Source organism: Pelophylax lessonae (genome assembly GCF_965119305.1).
Source record: "Pelophylax lessonae genome assembly, chromosome: 10".
Lineage (NCBI taxonomy): Eukaryota > Metazoa > Chordata > Amphibia > Anura > Ranidae > Pelophylax > Pelophylax lessonae.
Genome location: NC_138777.1, coordinates 83,557,320 through 83,579,667, shown reverse-complemented (window position 1 = coordinate 83,579,667; position 22,348 = coordinate 83,557,320). Strand labels below are relative to the sequence as shown.

The 22,348-nt window shown below is 42.5% G+C and overlaps 1 protein-coding gene across 1 annotated transcript; it reads right to left on the bottom strand.

Annotated features, from left to right (window-relative positions):
- Window positions 1-11,165: 11,165 nt before the first annotated feature.
- LOC309565869 (intestinal mucin-like protein) lies at window positions 11,166-21,246 on the bottom strand. The gene is made up of 3 exons (XM_082270883.1): window positions 21,145-21,246; window positions 15,491-15,605; window positions 11,166-11,482 (listed from the first exon to the last, which is right to left on the bottom strand). Exons 1-3 carry the CDS (start codon window positions 21,218-21,220, stop codon window positions 11,284-11,286), a joined length of 390 nt encoding a protein of 129 aa, XP_082127009.1. The 5' UTR covers window positions 21,221-21,246; the 3' UTR covers window positions 11,166-11,283.
- Between the last annotated feature and the right edge of the window lie 1,102 nt (window positions 21,247-22,348).

The following is a 22,348-nucleotide window of genomic DNA, read 5'->3' as shown; positions in this document are numbered from 1 at the left end:
CACCACTGTGCCTTACCCCCATGCTCCTCCATTTTGTAGGAGACAGCTAGGGACCTGGGAGCTGCTATATACCCGTTACTTGTTGGCCTTTGTGTATTCCCATCGGGATCTATCCGGGCTCAACCTACATTCATTTGAGATTTCCACTCTTGGATGCCTGTAAGTAACAATCATTTGAGTGTTTGGGGGTCTGTTTTTACTCTCGGCTAGGCATCATGGTTTGCTGGCTGAATTCATAAGCAAATCCCCCCTTTGTGTTCCCGCCCCCCTCTTCCCCTCTGCTTTAACTTTTTTAGCTGGGTTTATTGGGCTATTACATTATAGTTTTCCACATTTTGGTTTGGTTTGTTTTTGCTCCCAATAATGTACATTTTCTATCATTTTCAGGCACCATATATTAAGGGGTACTCTTTTTTGCTGATATACACCCCGTGGGCCTACTGGATGGGCAAACTATGGGTGCCAAGCCTTATATCCAGGACAATCCTTGAGCCACTCTGGTTCCTCTGTGGATCAACAGTGACAGGTTATCACTTTTTTGCTGAAGCTTGGATCTTTATAGCAACTGCAACATTCGTTGCTATGAGGAGGCAATGGTGGGTATTTCTATATATATATATATGCCCCTTTTTTTTTTTCCATTTTTTTCCATCTATTACATCCATGACCATGGATTCAGGTGTTGGGTGGGTGACGTATTCATGCTTCAAATGTATTCTTACATTGTTTTCTTTTTTTGTGTTTGTTTGTTGGTATTTTTCCTTTAGGTAAGAAAATAAAGGGACTAGTGTATATATCCCTGACGAAGATTGGAACTAAAAGTTCATTTAATCACTCGAAACGCGTTGGATGAACGCTCTCCCTCGCCTAGGGTTGCACCCTGGTGCGGGAGGGGTACTATATCCCTTGCTTTCTTACATATCTCCATATTCTATATTTCCATATTGCACAGTAGGATATATGTCACATGTTTTTGTGATCCATGGCCTGCTGTGGTTTTCCACGTTCGGCCATGGAATTTGTATATCTATGTATCTATGATATGATATGTCGTTTTTAAATTAATAAATTACATACATTTTATTCATTCATTGTTTTTTTCATGCATTATTGCCTTAAAAATCCCCCCTTTCTTCTCAGAGGAGATCAACACTTTTTAGTGTTATTTTTATGCATTGACTATTTGGGATGATGGCAATTGTAGGTTACTAATCATCTGGAACTAATTTTTATAGGTCGGAGGAGAGGGTAATTGTTCCTTTGTCTAAAATGGCCGATCAGTAAAGTGACTGCTTGGGTCTCAGACCGAGGCACGGTCACTGTGAAGTTTGGTATTTAAAGTGGTGAGTCAGTATGCTGCCCGTGCCCTAGGGCGACGTCATCTGTGATGAAACGCGTCGGTTTAGCGAAGTGCTGACGTCACTGTGCTCTGTGACGGGCTATGTTGCTTTAGCCGGCCAGCATGATTTTTATGCTTTTGCTCACTGCGCTGTTGTAAATGCAATAATTTACTCTTTGATAATAAACCATCTTACTTTTTTACACTATGGCAAATCTTTTGTTATGCTTTGTGGGGAGTGTCACCCTTTGAAAGGCTGCTAATCTGGATTAATGTATACAGAGGAGAGTTCTTCAGGGATAAAGGGCTTGGTTGGGTTTAAACCCTAAGCGCTGTGGACCCATTGAGGTCTATATTTCTGGTAAGCAGGTCATCCTTTCTTGGTGGTGGACATTACAATTGGTTGTGGAAGATTTTTCACAGGGTAAATCCATGTGTAAATTACATGGTTGGAGATATACCTGTTTACACTTTGTTGGACTTGCATAGTTGTTCACATTAATCAAGCTAATGGATCACTTTTTTATTTTATATTGTCACTAATTATGTTTTCATGTCAAAAATATTTTTAATCTATGCTGTTTTCACTTTATGTTCAATTTTGCATACAGCACAACTCATAGTTTTTTACTATGTACCCCTACTCATTTAAATGGGGGGGCTATGATCTGGGGGCCCCCTTGTTAAAGGGGGCATAAAGATTCTGATAAGCCCCTAGCCCACAGACCCCGAAAACCACCACCCCAAAGTTGTGGGGTAGAGGCGCTTGTAACATGGGGACAAGGTGCTTTGCGGTGGACAACCCCCCTTTGATGAGGGCATGTGGCCTGGTATGGCTCAAAAGGGGGGGGTGCTCGCATGCCCCCCCTTCCTGGCCTGCCAAGCTGCATGCCCAGATAAGGGTTTGGCATGGATTGGGGGGACCCCCATTTTGTTCACATTTTTTATTGCCCAGGAAATCCCACTGACAGCTAATGACACATCCGTTGTTAAGGACTAGGTGGCCTCTTCCCAGCCCTGCTCCTTGACAACCAGCTATTCACTGTGCCCTGTTCCCTGATTGGACAAAGCCTGGTAACTGACCAGGTGCATTGCTTACGCCAATCAGAGCCCCAGAATGCACTGTGCAGTACGCATTGCATTGTGGGGTGCTTGGCAGGTGAACATCATGTCGAGCACCCCGCTAATTCAGGTGTTCGGGGAACACCCGAACGGGAGGCTCGGGGTCACCCTGTCAGGGTACAATCCGACAATGCCATGGCTGTGGTTTATATCAACCATCAAGGAGGCACAAAGAGTCAGTAAGCCCAAAAAGAGGTGGATTTCATCCTGTCTTGGGCAGAGGAGTTTGTGCCATGCCTGACAGCAGTTTTCATTCCGGGAATAGAGAACTGGCAGGCAGACTTTTTGAGTCATCAACAGATGTTTCCAGGGGAGTGGTCCTTACACCCCTAGAATTTTCAATCAATCTGACTACACTGGGGGGTGGGGGGGGGGGGTCCCAGACGCAGATCCGTTGACATCCAAATTCAACAAAAAGTTGAAGAGATTTGTGTCAAGGACCAGGGATCCACTCGCAGTCGGAGTGGATGCTTTGGTGACTCCTTGAGAGGAGTATTCCCTGATGTATGCCTTTCCTCTGGTACAGCTGATACCGTGTCTGTTGTGCAGAAACCAGCTAGAAGGGAAACCAGTAATTCTTTTAGCTCTGGCATGCTTGAGGAGGGTTTGGTTTGCACAAATCCAGAGGTTAGTAGTGACGAGGCCTTGGGCCCTTCCACTGCGTCTGGACATACTCTCTCAAGATCCGATATTTCACCCTGCTGTACAGTCTCTAAATTTGACGCCTTGGCTACTGAAGCCTTAATTTTGAAGGAGCAGGGTGTATCTGGCCCTGCAATTCATACACTGATAAACGCTTGGAAACCAGTCTCTAGAAACATTTATTACAGAGTCTGGAAATCCTACTGTGACATGAGTCACTTTGGTTGGGGGGTTTGTGGCACCCAGATTGCTTTAGAGATGTTGGTTGACTCCTTGTCCAGCTTCCCCAGGCCCTCTTATGTGTAAGTCACTCTGTGTCTATTAGGGGCACAGGGTGACCAAGAACCCCAGTCGGGTCTGCACTAATCAGACTCGCTATACAACCACACTGGACTCTGGCACACTGGCCTTTCGTGTTACCCCGGTTATCCTAGGTTCTATATGTGTGGTTTGTGTTGAAAGAGTGAAGGGGCTCTTTCACTTGGGACAAAAACATTTCCGAACAGTGTCCCTCAGGAAATATATAAAGATATATTGTAGATTGCTAGGATATTGCAGAAGTGTTTCATAGACCCTTGCTAGCAGGGTTGGGTTTTTTATTGTTGAATACCTGCAATCCATTGTTCTATTGTTCCTGTCTAACTTGAGTAAGCTTATCATGGGATGTGTATGTGTGTGTGGATTGGCTTTAAGGGGGAAGGGTTGTCCCATAATGTATATCTCTTTGTGCTTTGTGTTTCAATAAACAGTTCATTCTGGTTTGACTCCAAAACTTGTACTGTCGAGTGATTGGGGTAACTATAGCCAGATTCACGGATCTCGTGTTCCAGAACTTAGGAAGCAGCTTCTTGGCGGAGATACCCAGTCGGTGAAATGGCATTCCCACAAATATATAATTGGGAGAATTCTAGCTTTCCTTTAAGCAGGAGTAGATATAAAGTCAGCCTTTAGCACTATCAAGGGGCATATTTCAGCCTTATCTGTTTTCTTCCAGGAACCGATCGCTTCCCATTCATTGGTTCAGACCTTCACCTGGGGAGTGTTACCTTTGCTTCCGCCTGTGAAGCCACCATTGTGTCCTTGGGACTTGAATTTGGTATTGGCAGTTTTGCAAAAACAACCTTTTGAGCCTCTGGGGCAAGTTCCCCAGGTTCCTTTGACCAAAAAACTGGTCTTTTTGATTGCTAGAACTTTGGCTAGAAGGGTATTGGAACTAGAAGCTCTTTCTTGTAAAGAGCCATTCTTGATATTTCCTAAAGATAGGGTGACTCTATGTCCACGACCAGGTTTTTTTCAGAGGAGGAAAGGTTATTGCATTCTCTTGATGTAATGCATGCACTTAAGTTTTACTTAGAGAAATCAGCTCGGATTCGTAAGACCGAGAGCTTGTTTGTGCTGCCTGAAGGACCCAGAAAGGGGTTGGCCGCATCTAAGTCTACGATTTCTTATTGGAATTACCAGGTTATTATCTAGGCGTATGGTTTAGTAGGGAAGGTTCCACCTTTTCCTGTAAAGGCACATTCTACCAGAGGAGTAGGTGCCTCTAGGACTAGGGCACTTTGCCATCAAGCCTCTATGGCTCAGATTTGCAAGGCCGCGACCTCGTCATCAATGTATACGTTCACTCGTTTCTATCGAGTGGATGTTGGGACCCAGGTAGAATCTGCATTTGGTTGCAGTGTTCTGCAGGCAGAGGTGTAGTTATTTTTTTTTTTGTGGTCAGATGGCAGTCATTTTTGGTGTCCCCCTCCCCTCAAATGCATGGCTTTGGGACATCCCATACATTATGATTTATGGCTTTGTGTCCCGTGATGTACGGAAAGTAAGATGGATTTTTTAATACAGACTTACCTGTAAAACCCATTACTTGAAGTACATCACGGAACACAGAGGTCCCTCCCCTCTTTTATGGGGCCTTTATTGATTGCTACAAAACTGAGGTACTTCCTGCGTGGGAGGGGTTCTATAGGGGGGCATCAATTCTGATTGGTTGTCAGTGTCCTTCACCTAAAGATGGCTATATAACCCATACGTTATGATTTATGGCTCTGTGTCCCATGATATACTTCAAGAAATGGATTTTACAAGTAATCTGTATTAAAAATCCATCTTTTTCAATTTTGGATAGAGTAAGGGAGGGTCATAATCCCATGTCAGTTTTTTTTTTTTTGCCAGCTACTTCCAATGAGGGAGATTCCCCTTCATTTCCTGTTCCATAGCCAAAACGAAGTAAGAGGAAATACCTGCAAATTAAGGGAATCTCTTGAGGACCCTAGAGTCACCAGAACTGGTGTCCCTATTGGAAGATTTTCTTTCTAGTACTTTTCTGGGCACAACACAAATGTTGGGATTTCACTTTCCTTTTCCTTTCACTTTCAATGATAATGGTAAACAGGACAAATAGAGAGGTTTAATCTCTCTAACAGGGGCACAGACAGCAAAACAACTGACAGGTGTTCTAATACCTCTCCACTCCATCCCCAAAAAAAAAAAAAAAAAAAAGTTTTGCCTTTAGTTGTGCTTTAAAGCATATCTTAGCTCAAAAACAAGCATTTAAAATATAACCAGAGTGGAGATGTATTAGAACACCAGGCTGTCTTTTTATCCTGTTTACCATTATCATCAAGAGTGAAAGGGAAAGAAAATCTGTGATTTTGGGTTGTCCCCAGATCAGTAATAAAGAGTAAATCTTTCAATGGGGACACTAGTCCTGGTGACAATTAGGGTTTCCAAAATTTTTAAGGGGTTTCCTTTCATTTCCTGTTTTGGCTATGAGACAAGAAGTGGAGGAAAATCTCCCTAATGGAACAAATTCCTTCCTTACTCTCCCCAAAGTGAAAAAAAAAAGTAGAACAGTCTTCACCCACATGTGCACGGCTGCTGGTTCCACTTTGGCAGCCCTGTGGGCCTGCAACCACACAGCTTCAAACTGGGACCAGCGGATGCATGGAATACCTGCAGCTAACGACTAAATGGGAAGAACAGTTTCCCTTGGGACTTTCATGCAACTCAATAGTGTTTCCCACAATTGATCATATTTATTTTTTTACCTTATTGTACAAAACATATGTTTAAAAACCACTATATGCATGAACTGTGGAAAGGAGACCTTAACCACTTGCCTACTGTGCACTTAAACACCCTTCCCATCCAGGCCAATTTTCAGCTTTCAGCGCTGTCACACTTTGACTGACAATTGCGCGGTCATGCTACACTGTACCCATATGAAATTTTTATTATATTTTTCACACAAATAGAGCTTTCTTTTGGTGGTATTTAATCATCTCTGGGTTTTTTATTTTTTACAAAAAAAAAGAATAAAGACAGAAAATTTTGAAAAAAAAAAAAGTTTTTCTTATTTTCTGTGAGTAAATTTTGAAAATAAATTTTTCTCCTTCACTGATGTGCGCTGATGAGGTGGCACTGATGGGCACTGATAGGCTGCACTGATGGGCACTGATGAGGTGGCACTTATGGGCACTGATGAGTTGGCACTTATGGGCACTGATGAGGAGGTACTAATATGCCGCACTGATGAGCACTGATAGGCGGCACTGATAGGCGGCACTGATAGGCGGCACTGCTGGGCACTGAGAGGTGGCACTGCTGGGCACTGAGAGGTGGCACGCTGGGCACTGAGAGGCGGCACTGACGGGCGGCACTGATGGGCACTGAGAGGCGGCACTGGCGGATGGCACTGATGGACACTGACGGGTGGCACTGATGAGCACTGATGGGCAGCACTGATGAGCACTGATGGGCAGCACCATCAGTGCTAACACTCAGTGCCCATAGTGCTGCCAGTCAGTGCTCATCAGTGCCTAGATGAGCAGGCACTGATGGGCACTGACTGGCAGCACTATGGGCACTGATTGTGGGCATTGATGGGGGACACTGATGGCGGGCACTGTGGGCACTGTTGGGGGCAATTTGTGTATTTTTTTTACCTTTTAGTAATCAGGGCACTGGTGATCAGTGCCCTGATTACATGTCTCTGTGTCCCCAGCGCTGTGAGGCTCCCCCTCCTTCCTCACACTGCAGGCTCCGTGTGAGGAAGGAGCGCCGGCGATGAGAGATGATCTCATATGTTTACATATGAGATAATCTCTCATTGGATGGTCCGATCACGTGGTGAATGGCCGCTGTGATTGGCCATTCACCACGATCTGTGATCGGCCGTGTCCAAGGGACACGGCCGACACAGATTCTCCCCGATGCACGCTCACGGGAGCGCGCGGGGGGCATGTCACTGGGAGGCCGTTTAAAAACGGCCTCCCGAAAATTTGAGTCTGTGCTGCAGCCATATATAGGCTGTAGCGCGGATGGGAACAAGTTAAGATAAAACCAGAGCTGTCAAGCTGAAGCTGTCTGACTGAGCCTTGCACGGTGCACCTGAGAGAAGGTCAGTGACAGCGCTGCTAGGTCATTCTAAGGGGGGTCACTGATGTAAGGGGGGAGTGAATACAAAAAAAAGTTCCCTCTTATATCAGTAACCCCCCCCCCACACTCCTTTCCTTAGTGTATTCACTCTGCAGAAAGTGGTCTCTGGTCGAAAGAGTCCCCCCATATCAGAATTCCCCACCTTCCCCTTTACATCAGAGTCTGCAGGAGTCCCCTTTACAATGCAAGGGGGAACTTTGTGGACCCTGATGTAAAGGTGAACACTGATGTAAAAGGCAATGCTGAAGACCCTAATGTAAGTAGGAACTCTGATGTAAAGGGGAATGCAGTGAACTCTGATATAAGGTGGTCTCTGGTCACCAGAGTCCCCCTTACATCAATGTTCCTCCTTAAATCATAATCTGCAGCGTTCCCCTTTACGTTAGCGTTCCCTTGCACTGCAAGGGGGGATCCTGCTGACTCTGATATATGGGGGAACTCTGTGCTGGCTGCGTTATATTAACCTGATATTCATGTAAATGGAGAAATATGTTTTTTTTACTTTTGTTTAACGTAAACACATTGCATATAGCATTATCTACATGTTTATAGCCTAAATATTGATATTTGCACTGTTTAGCACTGAAAATGCCTATTTTCTGTACTTTTTTGCAGTGTCAGTAAAAAATTGGTGCAGTTTGTAAATTTTGGTGTTCTGTCAGTAAATTTTACTTCCAGGGGTTGGCAATGCTGGGTAGGGGTTGGGAGAGGGACTCAGCAGGGAAGAACATACGAGTCTGTGGGGGGGTCTTGTGGGTGTGGACTCAGCAGACAAGGCCACACGAGTGTGCAGGGTGAGACATGGTGACATGGCAGGCTGTGCCGCACAAATGTTTTGGGGGGGGGGGGGTGACTTGGCACTCGGGGCTGCAGGAGTGGAATTAACTCAGCAGCCACAGGCCACATGAGTGTGTAAAGTGGGTCCCTGAAAGAGACTTGACAGGCCAGACTGCAAGAGTGTGCAAGGGAGGCAGGGATTAATTTGTTACTATTATTCAAATTGTTTAAACCATTTGCTTTAACATTGCTGGCACTCTAACTTTCTTTGAAGACACTATGCTCAAAGGGTTTCCTACCCCTCCTATAATGTATTATGCTCTAATTCTCTCACTAAACCTTATCATTAGATGATGAATTCATTCACATTTGTGTCCCCAGTGTTGGCCCTTAAGAAGGGTGAGCTTCAAGACTTTTGATTCTTGCACAGCACTCATCCACTGCCACAATCTTCACATGCTTGAAGAGACCCACATTTTAAGAACCATCCGCACCTGAAGTTGTCTTAGATCCAACCATCGCAGACAAGATCTATCTCTGCCTCACTGGTACACTACATACAATTTATAAGAGTAGGGAAAATATTTTGTTGAAAGGATCAAATGTTTATTTCGATTCATGTGGGTTACCTTATGCATGCAGAATTTGCTAGTGATAGTAAAATAACATAAGCTATAATGAAAATGACATAAAGAAAACAAACATTGCAATAAAATAGCAATAGTAACATACATATAAAACTTATGACAATATATAGAATTCGAAATCAATCTTTATTGGTTCTTAAACCTTAACATAGTCGGCTTCCAAAGTGCTAAAAGGTGGCAAAAGAGAATATGGATAAAGCGGACACTTTCATCAGTAGCCTTACTTTAATTTAGGACCTTTAAAACTGTCAGATTCCCCTACCCTTTCCCAATGAATTCCAACGCCTTATTCAGTTAGAATTAACTTTTTAGTTTAATTTTAAAGCTGCTGGTAGGAGTTAAAGATCTCATGTTCAACTAAATTGGCAGGTTACTCTACATGTTCTGTTCAGCCGAAATGCATTTTGGGTTATAAAGGAAAAAGATCTTCCAAGTCAAATTGTTCCTGTTGCAGTGACCAAAAGCCCCCATATATGATGATCTTTAGCAACAATAAAGATCAGTGACGTAAAATAGGGATGTATGTTGTTGTGATGACCCTTTTGGTAAGCCAGAAAAGCTGTGATCTGCTGCAAAAGTTGGAAAAAAACAGCATCCCTCAGATTTTTTATTTTATTTTTTGCTACTGTTGTCTTATTTAAAGTTTTTTTTTTTGTTTCCTGTCCTGATGACACGGTGCCAAAGGGACAGGAAGAGCTAGGAAATCTCTTTAGTGAGGCAACGAAAAATATTTTCTTTTAGTATAGGCAACAGTAAGACAGTGGCCCGTATCTGCACCAGGCCGATGTCCCATTTGGACCGCCTTGGCCATGCTATTTAGGATATGCTTCTTTCCTTTATCCTCTGCCACTTTCATTATCACAGCAGAGTAGAGAGCAGGAGGCAGGACAATTCTGGTTGGAGCCACAGCAGCACTGAACAGAGGATGGGTGCAGGAACTGACAGGGTTAACTTCTCAAGGTAACCAGCAAGTGATTGGTACTTCTTAGCAACCAAGGACTTCTTAGCACCAAGGACTTCTTAGCAACCAATCACCAACTTGTTAATATGAAAAGTTATCCCGGCAGCGCCGGCTCCCGCCCTCAATTCAGTGCTTCTGAGCCACCGGCCCTCCATCCAGAATTGTCCTGCCCTCCACTCTTTGTAAGGTAGGAGAGTAAAGGGGGGCAGAGAACATGGCCGTGAAGTATGAGGAGGAAGGGGTCGATGTGAAGGGAGCAGAGGACATTACTTGAGGGGGGGGGTGCACAAGGGGGCAGTGCTGTAGGAGGGATGTGAATGGGGCAGTGATGTGAAGGAGGCAGAGAACAGTACTGTGGGTGGGGGGGGGTGTAGGTGATGTGAAAGGGGCAGAGGGCACTAATGTGAAGTTGTAACTGTATAGGGAAGAGGGGGTAGTGATATGTAGGAAGTGCGTGGGGCAGAGGATACTTATGTAAAAACAGGATTATAATATAGGAATAGAGGGCTGTGATGTGAAAGTTCTGAGTCATCGCACAAAATGTGATTCGGGACCTCTGCTGGAAGAAAATGTTACTGATCAGAATTTTTTATTTAATACCCCTATTTTAGTAGATTGGGGAGGCGTTAGAACCTCATTGTTACTGTCGTTGGTGTCTTCCTGACATGGTGATGCCTGTTCCCTAATTTCTTTTTTTTTGTCCTGGCGTCACAGGAACAGGAAGCAAAAGCAATTTATTCAATGAAGTCAAAGACAAAAAATAAACACTTACTTACGTTCTAACTCTTGTCTACTCACTCCACAAAAAAATGTTTTGTCTGCAGCTGGGATTTAATATTATGACTTTCCTGAATATATTTTTGAGTGCAAAATATCAAACTAGCGTGGAGTGGAAGAATGTGATGTTTTACTGATCTGTTTTATTCCCATTGGCCCACAAAGCTGCTAAGTGATGTAAGTCTGGTACAAATAAATACAGTCTTTATTGGATCTTCAACAAATGACAAATCCCATTGTTTATTCTTGAATATTATCCTTTGCTTGAGTTTGCATAAATAGAATAACATTTTTGTTAATTTTTACAATTATTGCCTCTGTACAAGGAAGTCAAATCTCCAAAATATTTTAATAGCAGATTATGAGAGTATGATATATGTTATAGAAATGATAAAGCTTTGTATTTTCATACAGTTAATAAAATCTATACAGTTACTACATCCCTGACCTTTTCTGCAAATAATTCATATTCGAGTTTTTGAGCCCAGTCCTATTTAACCGGCTGCATTGCAACACACTAGCAAGAAAAGCAATTACTTTAAGGTTCATGAAAGTAACCATTGAATGTTAAGCTGAAGTTAAACATTTCCCGGAAGTATAGTGGTTGGTGTAAGATGTTCACATTCAGGTATTGAGCAGCTACACTCATCCACATAGATGTATGAATGAGATGTTGTAGTGCCATCTAAACACGTCAGTTCAACAGTTCTGTCTGTGGTCTTAAAAGGCCTGCAACATGTACATTTATTGTCCATCATGTCACTGTGAAAGGAGAACATGCAAATGGGTAAAAAAAAAAAATATTAGTTAAGTTTCAGGTTATTGGTAAAACTAGCAAAAAAACATGAATAAAGTTTATATTTTTAACAATGCACACAGTTGTGATTACTCTATGCCCACCTCCCACAAATCCCCCCATTCTTCAGAATCAGGAGCCATGAGGCTTTACTTGCATCTGTGTCGATGTAGTACACACTATGTTATGTAAATATCCATACATCCATACATGAATGGATTTAACCAGTTGCCGACCGACCTAAAGCAGCCTTACTGCTACAGGATGGCCACTCTGTACAGAATCATGTATATATAAGTGAATCTGCACTACAGGGTAGCAGGCGCGCATACTCCAATGGCCCACAGATTTTGCTGTGATTAGTCACCGCAGAAGCGATCAGCGGGTGCTGGCCAATAGAAGTCCCCCGGCACCCGCTGAACAGCGAGGAGACACACTGGACAGAGTTCTGCATTTGTAAACAATGCAGAGCTCTGTCCTGTTAGCGAGGATGTGCAGGGAATAAAAACCAGCACATCTCTTAGTAAAAGCATCTGAAATTAAACACAAAAACACTATTTAATAAATGTCATCTCTTCCCCTAGTAAGTGCACCAAACAGTGTACAGTAAAACACTAGTTAGGCACACAGTTAACCCTTTGATCAGCATAGATGTTTAAACCCTTTCCAGCCAGTACCATTTGTACAGTGACAGTCCATATTTTTTTAGCACTGATCACTGTATTAATGTCACTGGTTTCCACAAAGTGTCAGTTCGTGTCAGATTGTCCACAACAATATCGAAGTCCCGCTAAAGGTTGCTGATCGCTGCTATTACTAGTAAAAAAAAAATAAATAAATAAAAATTACAGTATATATACCAAAGTTTGCAGACACTTTAACGTTTGTGCAAACCAGACTTATTGGGGTTTTTTATTTTACCATAAATATGTAGCAGAATATATATTGGCCTAAATTTGAATTTTTTTCCATTTTTTTTATATGTTTTATAGCAGAAAGTAAAAAATATTGTTTTTTTTTTTTTTTTTTTTTTCAAAATTGTAGGTCTTTTTTTTTTTTTTGGGAAAATATAATAACCCAGTGGTAATCAAATATCACCAAAAGAAAGCTCTATTTGTGGGAAAAATAGCATATATTTCATTTATGTACAGTGTTGCATGATTGCACATTGTCAGTTAAAGTATCTTAGTGCGGTATAGAAAAAAACTGGCCTGGTCATGAAGGGGGGTACATTTTCTGGAGGTCAAGTGGTTTTTAAAAAAAATCAATCTGTTTCCAACCTACCATATGGATGGATGGGTTACTTTGTTAAAAGGTCCCTTTCCTACACCATACTCTGTTCTGGGAAAGTAATGTATGCTATCCAGCTACTCACAGAGGTTTGTATCTGCTGAACCCCTTTTTGGTTCAACCATTTCCAAACCTCAGAACAAGCAAAATTTGCACATAGCAAAGGCTCAAACTGGCAGCTCATTCCTACTAAGTATTTGTTCCAAGCCAAATTTACACTGACTTGTGATGAAACACAGGGAAAATGGTTGTATATTTGCATCCATTTTATGCGTGTTTTATTGAGTGTTGACTTGTGTTGATCTGCGTTTTAGTGAACTTGTACCATGCAGGTCAATGCATAAACACATGAAAAATATAACTGTTCATATGTCCTGTTCACACTATAACCTGCGTTGTGTAGACATGCATACATGTTTTGTGTTTTTTTCCCTCCATGTGATTTTACCGGCAACCAAACCAATGAAGCAATATTCATAAAAACAACTTCCCTTTATGACAAACTTGTTAAAATACATATTCTTTTAAAACCACATATAGCCATTTTGGCCTAGAGAAAATATGGTAAGTATATACAGACTATAATGGTACTACCATACTGCATATATTATGAAGTTCTAATATTTTGCAGATTGCTTGCATTATAGCATGACATATCTTGGATATGTGTTCTCGTTCTGATGTTCGTGGCAATACCTCACATGTGTGGTGCAATCACCTTTTATGTATGCGTGCGGGACCAACACATGCGTTCGCCTTTGTGTATGAGCACAGGGGGACAGGGGCGCTTTTTGTTTTATTATTTATTTATTTTATATTTACAATGTTTCTTTTTTTTTTTTTTATTGCTGTCACAAGGAAAGCAAACATCCTTTGTGACAGTAATAGGCAGCGACAGGTACTCTTTATGGAGAGATCTCGGATCTAATAGACCTCAGATGTCTCCTTTACCCTTACAAGCATCTGATTACACCAAGATCGGTATGATCAAATACTTTACCAATTTAAAAATGCTGTTGTTTACATCTGGGAAACCGGAAGTGATAATACTGCTCAGCGCTTCCAGTTTTCTATACCATAGAGATCATAGGGGCTCTTCCGATGTTCTGCCGAAAACTCCAACTTGCTGAGAATTCTAATCACTTCCGGTGACTGTACATCAAGAATAATTGTAGATTTCGACAATTTGCTGTTTGTACAGAAAAGGCGGCAGCGTATACACTCAGGTACAAGCTATAATGAGTGGACATTGTTAGTACGCCTGCTAGTATCCAAAAACATGGCCGCCTCCAAGGTGGCGACAACTAGCGGGCAGACTAACAATTTCCACTCATTGTAGCGTGTACTGGAGTGTAAAGGCTGCTGGTGCTCTGTGAAAACATCAAGAGGTCAAAATCTCCAATTATTTCTGGTGTACACTCACCGGAACAAACGCCATTGGAGTTCTCGGCAAGTTGGAGTTTTCGTCAGAACACCGGTCTTCAACGATCTCTGTGGTAAGCCAGCTGAAGCACCAACTTTTATTCCGGGCCTGCTGGTGTGACAGTAGAGCCCAGAGATGCATTGGCAGATGGCGTGAGGGTCCAATCCCTTCTCCCACCGCCTGTAAAAGCAATCCACCAGCTAATTAGCTGCTAGGTTGACTTTTACATAGGAACAGGCCTAAAAAAATATCAGTAGCTGCAGACATCATCCTGGTATAACCATTTAAGGTCAAACAAGGTACATGTGATTTGGTGTTAAGTGGTTAATGTGAGGCAACACATGCCACTTGTATTGAAGTGATGCAGTGGCATTCATTCTGGATGGCACCCCAACCTACCCTGCCAATGGCCATACAGTACATTGAAGCCCAGTGCTATGATGTGCTGCCAGCATGTTCTAGTTCTGTGGTGTTGAGGTGCATTGCCAACACATTCATTTTGAAAGGGTTGCCTAGCCCAGCACACATTATTACTTAAAAAAATTATTGTTAATACAATGCACCCCAGGAACAAAGTGTGAACTTCATAAGGGCTTTTGCCTTTCTTTAGATAAGCTACAGGTTTAGGGTTCCAAGGATGCACATTTACACAATGGTAATTAAAAGAGATGTATAGGGTTTTAAAAAACAAACATTCATACTCACCTCTATGCTGAAGCTGTCCCTGTCAACTCTATGCCTGACTCTGAGAACTGAGCGATCACATGACCACTAAGCGCTCAGTTCTTGGCCTGCTCAGAGCAGTGTGTTTACTGGAGCCCAAGGCAGGAGAGGGGGCCAGAGTTGCTGGCTCAGGCTCTCATTGGCATGCGTAGAGGCTAAGCCAACTACCGATCATGCATCTGGGTGGATCCCAACATTATTGTTGGGATTTTTCCAGAGCCTGGAGCGGCACTGTGAGGTCAGCCAACAGCAGACTTTAACCCACTATTGGCTGTTCCTCGGTTACAGGAGAGCAAAAGTAAGTGCACTCCTGTGGGCCACAAGTGAAGTATGGCCAAAAACATTGGCCATACATCTCTTTAACTTTTATTTATCATTTGACTGCACTTGATGGACATGAGTCTTATTTCGGACTACATAACTGTGTAACCTCTAATTATTATTTTTTTTTATCATACACTCTGTATCTGGTAGCAAATAATATATTACTAGTTCTATGAAACATGCCAGAATCATTGTAGAAAAACGATGAATTGCAGTAGTTCTCACTCACCTTGATGAAGAAAAGCAACCTCCTTCACAATATGTTAGTTCCACAGGTCCAGAGGATATGCAATTTTGGTGCTCAATAATGCTGGACATACTGTGTAGGACACATGGCTTTATAACTGTAAGGTAAAAGAAATTATGTTCAATAACTGAAAATACCCTGTCTGGTTACATACAAGATCCATCAATTGTATGCAGACTTAGAATACAAATCACTTCAAATTCCAAAAAAGCACCTTAAAGCAGTATTAAACCCAAAACCAAAAATGTAATATGTTACAACTTACCAACCATTAGCAGTAGTGGCTTTATTAGTTTTCTTTTTTAACCACCTGCTGATCGGGCCATAGCCAAATGACCGCTACAGCGCGGTTGGCTAGTTCTGGGAGGGCGTACTATGATGTACTATGGCCTGGAAGTGCCTGTGATTTCCGGGTCCTCTGGACCAGACGCATCACGGATAGGAGTAAAGGGCCAATGACAGCTGCCCTTTACCATGTGATCGCTCCGTTCAATCCATTGTCAACAAACTGGTGCATGTCTGGTTCAGCTCTTATCTCGCCTCACACCAATCAGTACAGCGTGTAAGGAGAGGAGGGAGCCCATGCAGCAGTGCAAGTTAGCTGGATCTAAAGTGCCTACAGTGCTGATCCATGCCCAACCATGCCTGATCAGTGCTCATCCATGCCTTATATATACCCATCCATGCCTTATCCATGCCTCATATGTGCCCATCCATGCCTCATCCATGCCTCATCCATGCCACATCTGTACCCATCCATGCCTCATGCATGCCCATCCATGCCTCACCTATGCCTCACATGTGCCCATCCATGCCTCATCTGTGCCCGTCTGTGCCTTATCCATGCCACATCCATGCCCATATATACTTCATCCTTGCTCATCAATGCCCATCCATGCCTCATTCGCACTCATCAATGCTTCATACATGCCCATCCATGCCTCATACATGTCCATCCATGCCTCATTCGTGCCACATCCATATCCTCATTCATGCCTCATTCGTGCAACATCCATGCAACACCAGTGCTCATCCATGCCTCATCCATTCACTTATAGCGCAAAAAATAAAAAACCCAGTGGTGATTAAATACCACCAAAAGAAAGCTCTATTTGTGTGAAAAAAGAATAAATGTTTCATTTGGGTACAGTGTTGCATGACTGAGTAATTGAAATTCAAAATGCGAGAGCACTGAAAGCTGAATATTGGCGTGGTTAGGAAGGGGGTATAAGTGCGCAGTGGGAAAGTGGTTAAGCTTTGATCTCTGTTGTCCCCTGTTGATCTGGCCAGCAACACACCTCATGTATTATACAGGTGCCACCCTGGATGAATGAGGGGGCAGGTTTGGACAGCAGCATTGCCACTCTGGGGGAGGGAAGTGTTAAAAGTACTAGCAGATTTGAATAAAGTAACAAATTGAAGCTGAACTACAGCTAATGCTTTGCAATTAGTTACAGCAAACTGTTTTTTTCCTTCTTGGAGCAAGCTTTTACATAAATAAATAAAAGCTGATCATTATATACACTAGTGATAGACTGATTATCGGCAAGGCCGATATATCGGCGGCCGATACCGATGTATCGGGGCAAAGTGCATATCGGCTGCCGATATATCCTGGCCGATATTGCCGATATTTTTGTGACATCATTCTGCCTTCTTAGGCTGCCTCCCTCGCCTTCGACAGCCTCGTCTGGAGTTGGGACTAGTCTTGCGGGAATGTATCACAGCCATACACCCACCCACAGCAGCCCGGTACCAGCCAGCCACCCTCATCCACAGGTCCTGTACCAGCCAGCCACAGGCACTGTACCAATGAGCCAGCCAGCCACCCACAGGCCCTGTACTAGCCAGCCAGCCAGCCACAGGCACTGTACCAGTCAGCCACCCACCCACAGGCCCTGTACCAGCCAGCCACCCACAGCCCCTGTGCCAGCCAGCCAGCCACCCACCATAGGGTGCCAGCCAGCCACCCACCACAGTGTGCCAGACAGCCAACCACCCACCACAGGGCACCAGACAGACAGCCACCCACAGACAGGTTTCCAGCCAGCCACCCACAGTCCCTGTACCAGCCAGCCACAGGCACTGTACCAGCCAGCCGCCCACAGGCCCCGTACCAGCCAGCCACCCACACCCCCTGTACCAGCCACCCACCTACCACAGGGTGCCAGCCAGCCACCCACCACATGGTGCCAGACAGCCAGCCACCCACCACAAGGTGCCAGCCAGCCACCCACCACAGGATGCCAGCAAGCCAGCCACCCACCACAGGGTGCCAGCCAGCCAGCCACCCACCACAGGGTGCCAGCAAGCCAGCCATTAAGCATTAAACAAAAATTAACATGTTCAGTACCAGATTTGTGTCAAAAATTGTCTTTATTTTTCAAAACTTTAAATGTACAAAATATCAGACCATATCAGCCGATACTGATACATTGTGACCAAAATATCGGTATCGGCCCTGGAAAAACCATATCGGTCTATCCCTAATACGCACCCATGGCAGTGTTAAATGGTCTGTCTCATCCCTGCAAATGCAAGAGAGCTTTTCTGTTAAACAACAGACTTACTGGCTTTATCACCAGATAAAAATAGAAGAAAGAAAGCCTTAAAAAGGAAACTAATGCAGCCATCACATCTAAGAATTGGTAAGCTACAATATAACAAATGTTTGCTTTTAGATTTAGTAATGCTTTAATTAAATTTAGTGAATGCATTAATTCACGTGTCTTTATTTTACATGTCTTTATTTTATCTTGTGACAAATTTGCTAAAGTGTTCTCTACTTTAAAGTGAACCTGCCATCATGGTATAAAACTAATGTTGCATTCACATATCCTAGAAGTTTTTTCTTTGTGAACTCCCACCTTGAAATGATACTGTACCACCAATGCTTCTCGCATCACTATTCTGAAACATCTCCAACGCTAGTTAGGCCTCATGGTACAACATTCTGGATAACATTTGTTTGCCATTCTTTTCCTACAGTGCTAGGGTCCTAAACTCAGTTTCCACTGGCATTGATTTACCAAAAAAGTGGAGACTGTTCACTTAGCAAACTTAAATTATAACTGAAGGAAAAACTTTTTTTTTTAGTTTTGGATAGAAGGGAGAAGGATTAGATAACCTGTCAGTTTTTATTGCTGTATATGTCCCCTTTATGGTGATTCACTCTCTCTATATTTCCATTATCATTGAAACTGAAATGAAAAGAAAATCCCAAATTGTCGGTTGCCCCCAGAAAAGTAAAATTATCCAATGAGGACACTAGTTATGGTTACTTAGGGGCCCCAAAAATTCTGTTAATTTACAGGGATTTCCTCTCACTTTCTCTTTTGGCTATAGGATTGGAAGTGAAGGTAAATCTCCCCAATGGGACACAGATAGCAAACATTTATCAGTGGTGTTCTCCAAGGTTCAGTGTTGGAACTCTTACTTTTTAATATCTTTTTAAATGATATAGGGTCTGGGATTTAAAATATAATTTTAGTCTTTGCAAATGACACCAAGCTATGCAGTGGAATAAGGACCCTACAGGATGTCTCCAACTTACAAGCCAACCTCAATGCACTGTTTAATTGGGCAACTATGTGACACATGAGGTTTATTGTTGATAAATGTAAAGTTATGCACTTAGGGGCTAAGAATATGCATGCATTATACACACTAGGGGGAGTACAACTGGGGGAATCAATGGAGGAGAAGGATCTAGGGGTTCTGGTAGATCCTAAGCTTAATAATAGCATGCAATGCTAAGCAGTTTCCAAAGTGAGCAAAATCCTTTCTTGTATTAACAGAGGCATGAACTCCAGAGAGAGATACTGTACAAATTATTAGTAAGACCTCATCTGGAAAATGCAGTTCAGTTTTGGGCACCAGTTCAGAAAAAAAGGATATCAAGAACTGGAGAACGTGCAGAGAAGAGCAACCAAACTGATAAGAGGAGCTCATCTATGGGGAAAGATTAGAGGAACTGAATTTATTCGTTCTTCAGAAGGGAAGATTAAGGGGGGGTATGGTCATCATGTACAAATACATAAGGGGTCCATATAGTGAGATTGGTGTTGAGTTTTTTACTTTAAGGTCATCACAGAGGACACATGGGCACTCTTTACATTTAGAGGTAAAGAGATTTCATCTCCAAATATGGAAAGGATTCTTCACAGTAAAAGCTGTGGAAATGTGGAATACAGTATACTCCCTCAAGAGCTGATTCAAGCCAGCTCAGTAGATTGCTTTAAAAAAGGCTTGGATTCTTTCTTGGTGTACATAATATAACTGGGTACTAACATTTAAAGGGAACGTTGAGCCAGGGAAAATCCAATTGCCTCTCAGGGGATCAGGAAGGAAATTTTTCCCCTGCTGTAGCCTATTGGATCATGCTTTGCTGGGTTTTTTCGCCTTCCTCTGGATCAACTGTGGGTATAGGATTGTGTATATGGGATTGTATGATTTTTTTTCGCTTTTATTGATTGAACTAGATGGACTTGTGTCTTTTTTCAACCTGACTAACTATGTAACAATATAACTATGTATTCACCCCTTCCAATCCATAAGCACACTGGTACGTTAAATGGCTTCCATTATATGGTCAAAGACACACCTTTAAATTATTTAGCTCATGTGTATCCAGGGAAGGGTACTGTTCACGTTAAAGCACAAAGTGCAAATAATTTTACACAATTGTTAAATTCAAACCTTGTGGCAACAGTCTGAGGAAGGTCATGTTCTGTTTCAGTATGACCATGCTTCCGTGCACAAAACCATGTCCGGAACAATGTGGTTTGATGAGATTGGTGTGGAGCAACTCATGTGGCCTTGCAACATGTCTTTATGTCAACCATACTGAACATCAATGGAATTAATTTAATGACAATTTTGAGTCAGTTTTTTTTTGTACATCATTAATTGGACTTACAAATGCTCTTTTGGCTGAATGGGCACACATTTACAAAGAAACACTCCAAAATCTTGTGTATAGTCTTTCTAATAGTGTTGACGTTTTTATATCCATAAGAGAAAGGGGGAGGGGCTTCAACTTCATAGTCCTGCCCATGATTTTGGGCATAGGATGTGCAACTAGCTTATATAGAAGGGGTCTCCAAACTTTCTAAATAAAGGTCCAATTTATTTCTCTTCAGACTTTAGAGGGGTCGGACTGTGGTCACAAGTGAGTGGAATTATTCCTGGCATCGGTGGGAGTTAACCTCTACATTTGGTTAGAGGGAGGACTAGTGGCCAGTGGCTGGTATCATTGGGTGGAACAGTGCCCAATTGTTGGTGTAAGTGGGAAAAATGCTGTCCCATTGTTGATGTCAGGTGGTAGAATAGTGTTTAATACCAGTGGGAGGAATAGTTCCCCCAAAGGCCAGATAAAGGCAGACAAAGGCTCACAGTTTGGAGACCCCTTTCATATAGTTATGATTGTTTGCTGTCCACAAATGTTTAGCCTTATAGTGTACATAGGACCTAGGGTCTGCACTGTGTGGTAAGCCTCAGACCCCACCACTGCTCTGAACAATTTGGTGTTTTTTTTTAAAACAGTATATGTTGGTGATAATAAAACAAAATTCTCAACTTTTAGAATTTATAATTGGAAGCATATTGGCTTACCCAAGTTTCATTGTCAAACTTACCACATATATGTGTAGGACAACAATCTCCTTCCTTTAACGTAGAAATAAGCTCTTCCCCAGGGTTCATACATGTCATGTTTGCAGGAGAACAACTGGAGACATTGCACACTGAAAACAAATGAACTTGAATATAAATATCTAGAATATTCTCTAGCCCTTAAGAAGCATTGAAACAAAATGACTCATTGGGGTTAATGTACTAAAGGCAAATAGGCTGTTCACTTTGCAAAGGAAGTTGCATTCTGCAGGGTAATTTGCCTCAGCGCTTAGTGAATGTGGTAACGTTTCACTTTGCAAAAAATACATGATAATGTGCAAGGGAAATAAAAAAAACAGAATTTTTGCTTGCACAAGATTGGATGATGGAAGTCAGCAGAGCTTCACCTCAATCAATAAGCTTTGGGGATACTTCCCTTGCAAAATTAAAACTAACAGTCTTTTTGCCTTTAATAACCACATTATGTCACATAATATGCTAATCTAATTTAAAAGTAGAGTACAAGAAGTGTTTTTTTTTTTACTTTTTTCATGATTAAAATAATAACGTATAAGTTTCAATAGTTTTGGAGGGAGGAGTGATAATTAGTGGTTCTGTATTTTAAATAAAAAGATTACCTTGAAAGTAAAATAAATAAAGACTACATTTTGACTTTTAGAAAATTTTTGAAGCATTTGAAGGATTATGTGGTAATGTATGTGGTCCTTCCCTTTTCCCCCAACAATCACAATGTTCACAGAACCTCCCTAGGCCAGAGGACTGACTGCCCCCTACAGGCTGTACTGGGCTGGCAGAAGGAGGTAGTGGGAAGAGATCACAGGAACTACAGATTCAGCCTCTCTTCCTCTCTGCACGTTGCTACAAAGGTGACAGAGAGAAGCAGGAACAAAGATAGCAGTGGTGGAAAATGCAGTGGCAGAGTTGCTAGCTGGCAGAAAGACGCAGGGTCTGGGTGTTGGAGTAGAGTGACAGGGGTGTTGGAAGGCAGGGAAGTTCAGAGCCAGTGATACAGGAAATTTTAGTGGTTGGTGTGCTGGGTGAAGGGGCAGATGGCACAGTGCAGATTGCTAGTTGTACAAGGTTCTTCATAAAACAAAATAGAAAGGCTGTAAACCTACAAGGAAGCGTCTCTGAGCACCACCTAATATGGTACAGATTCCTAGACTGCATAGCCTGCTAAGCTAAGGTAAATGATAGGGGGTTTGG

Coding starts and splice junctions, on each gene's coding strand:
- LOC309565869 (XM_082270883.1), bottom strand. CDS start 21,220: ATGACATGTATGAACCCTGGGGAAGAGCTTATTTCTACGTTAAAGGAA. Junction 15,606..21,144: donor TTGTCCTACACATATATGTG/GTAAGTTTGACA, acceptor TTTACCTTACAG/TTATAAAGCCATGTGTCCTA. Junction 11,483..15,490: donor GGTTGCTTTTCTTCATCAAG/GTGAGTGAGAAC, acceptor ACCCATTTGCAT/GTTCTCCTTTCACAGTGACA.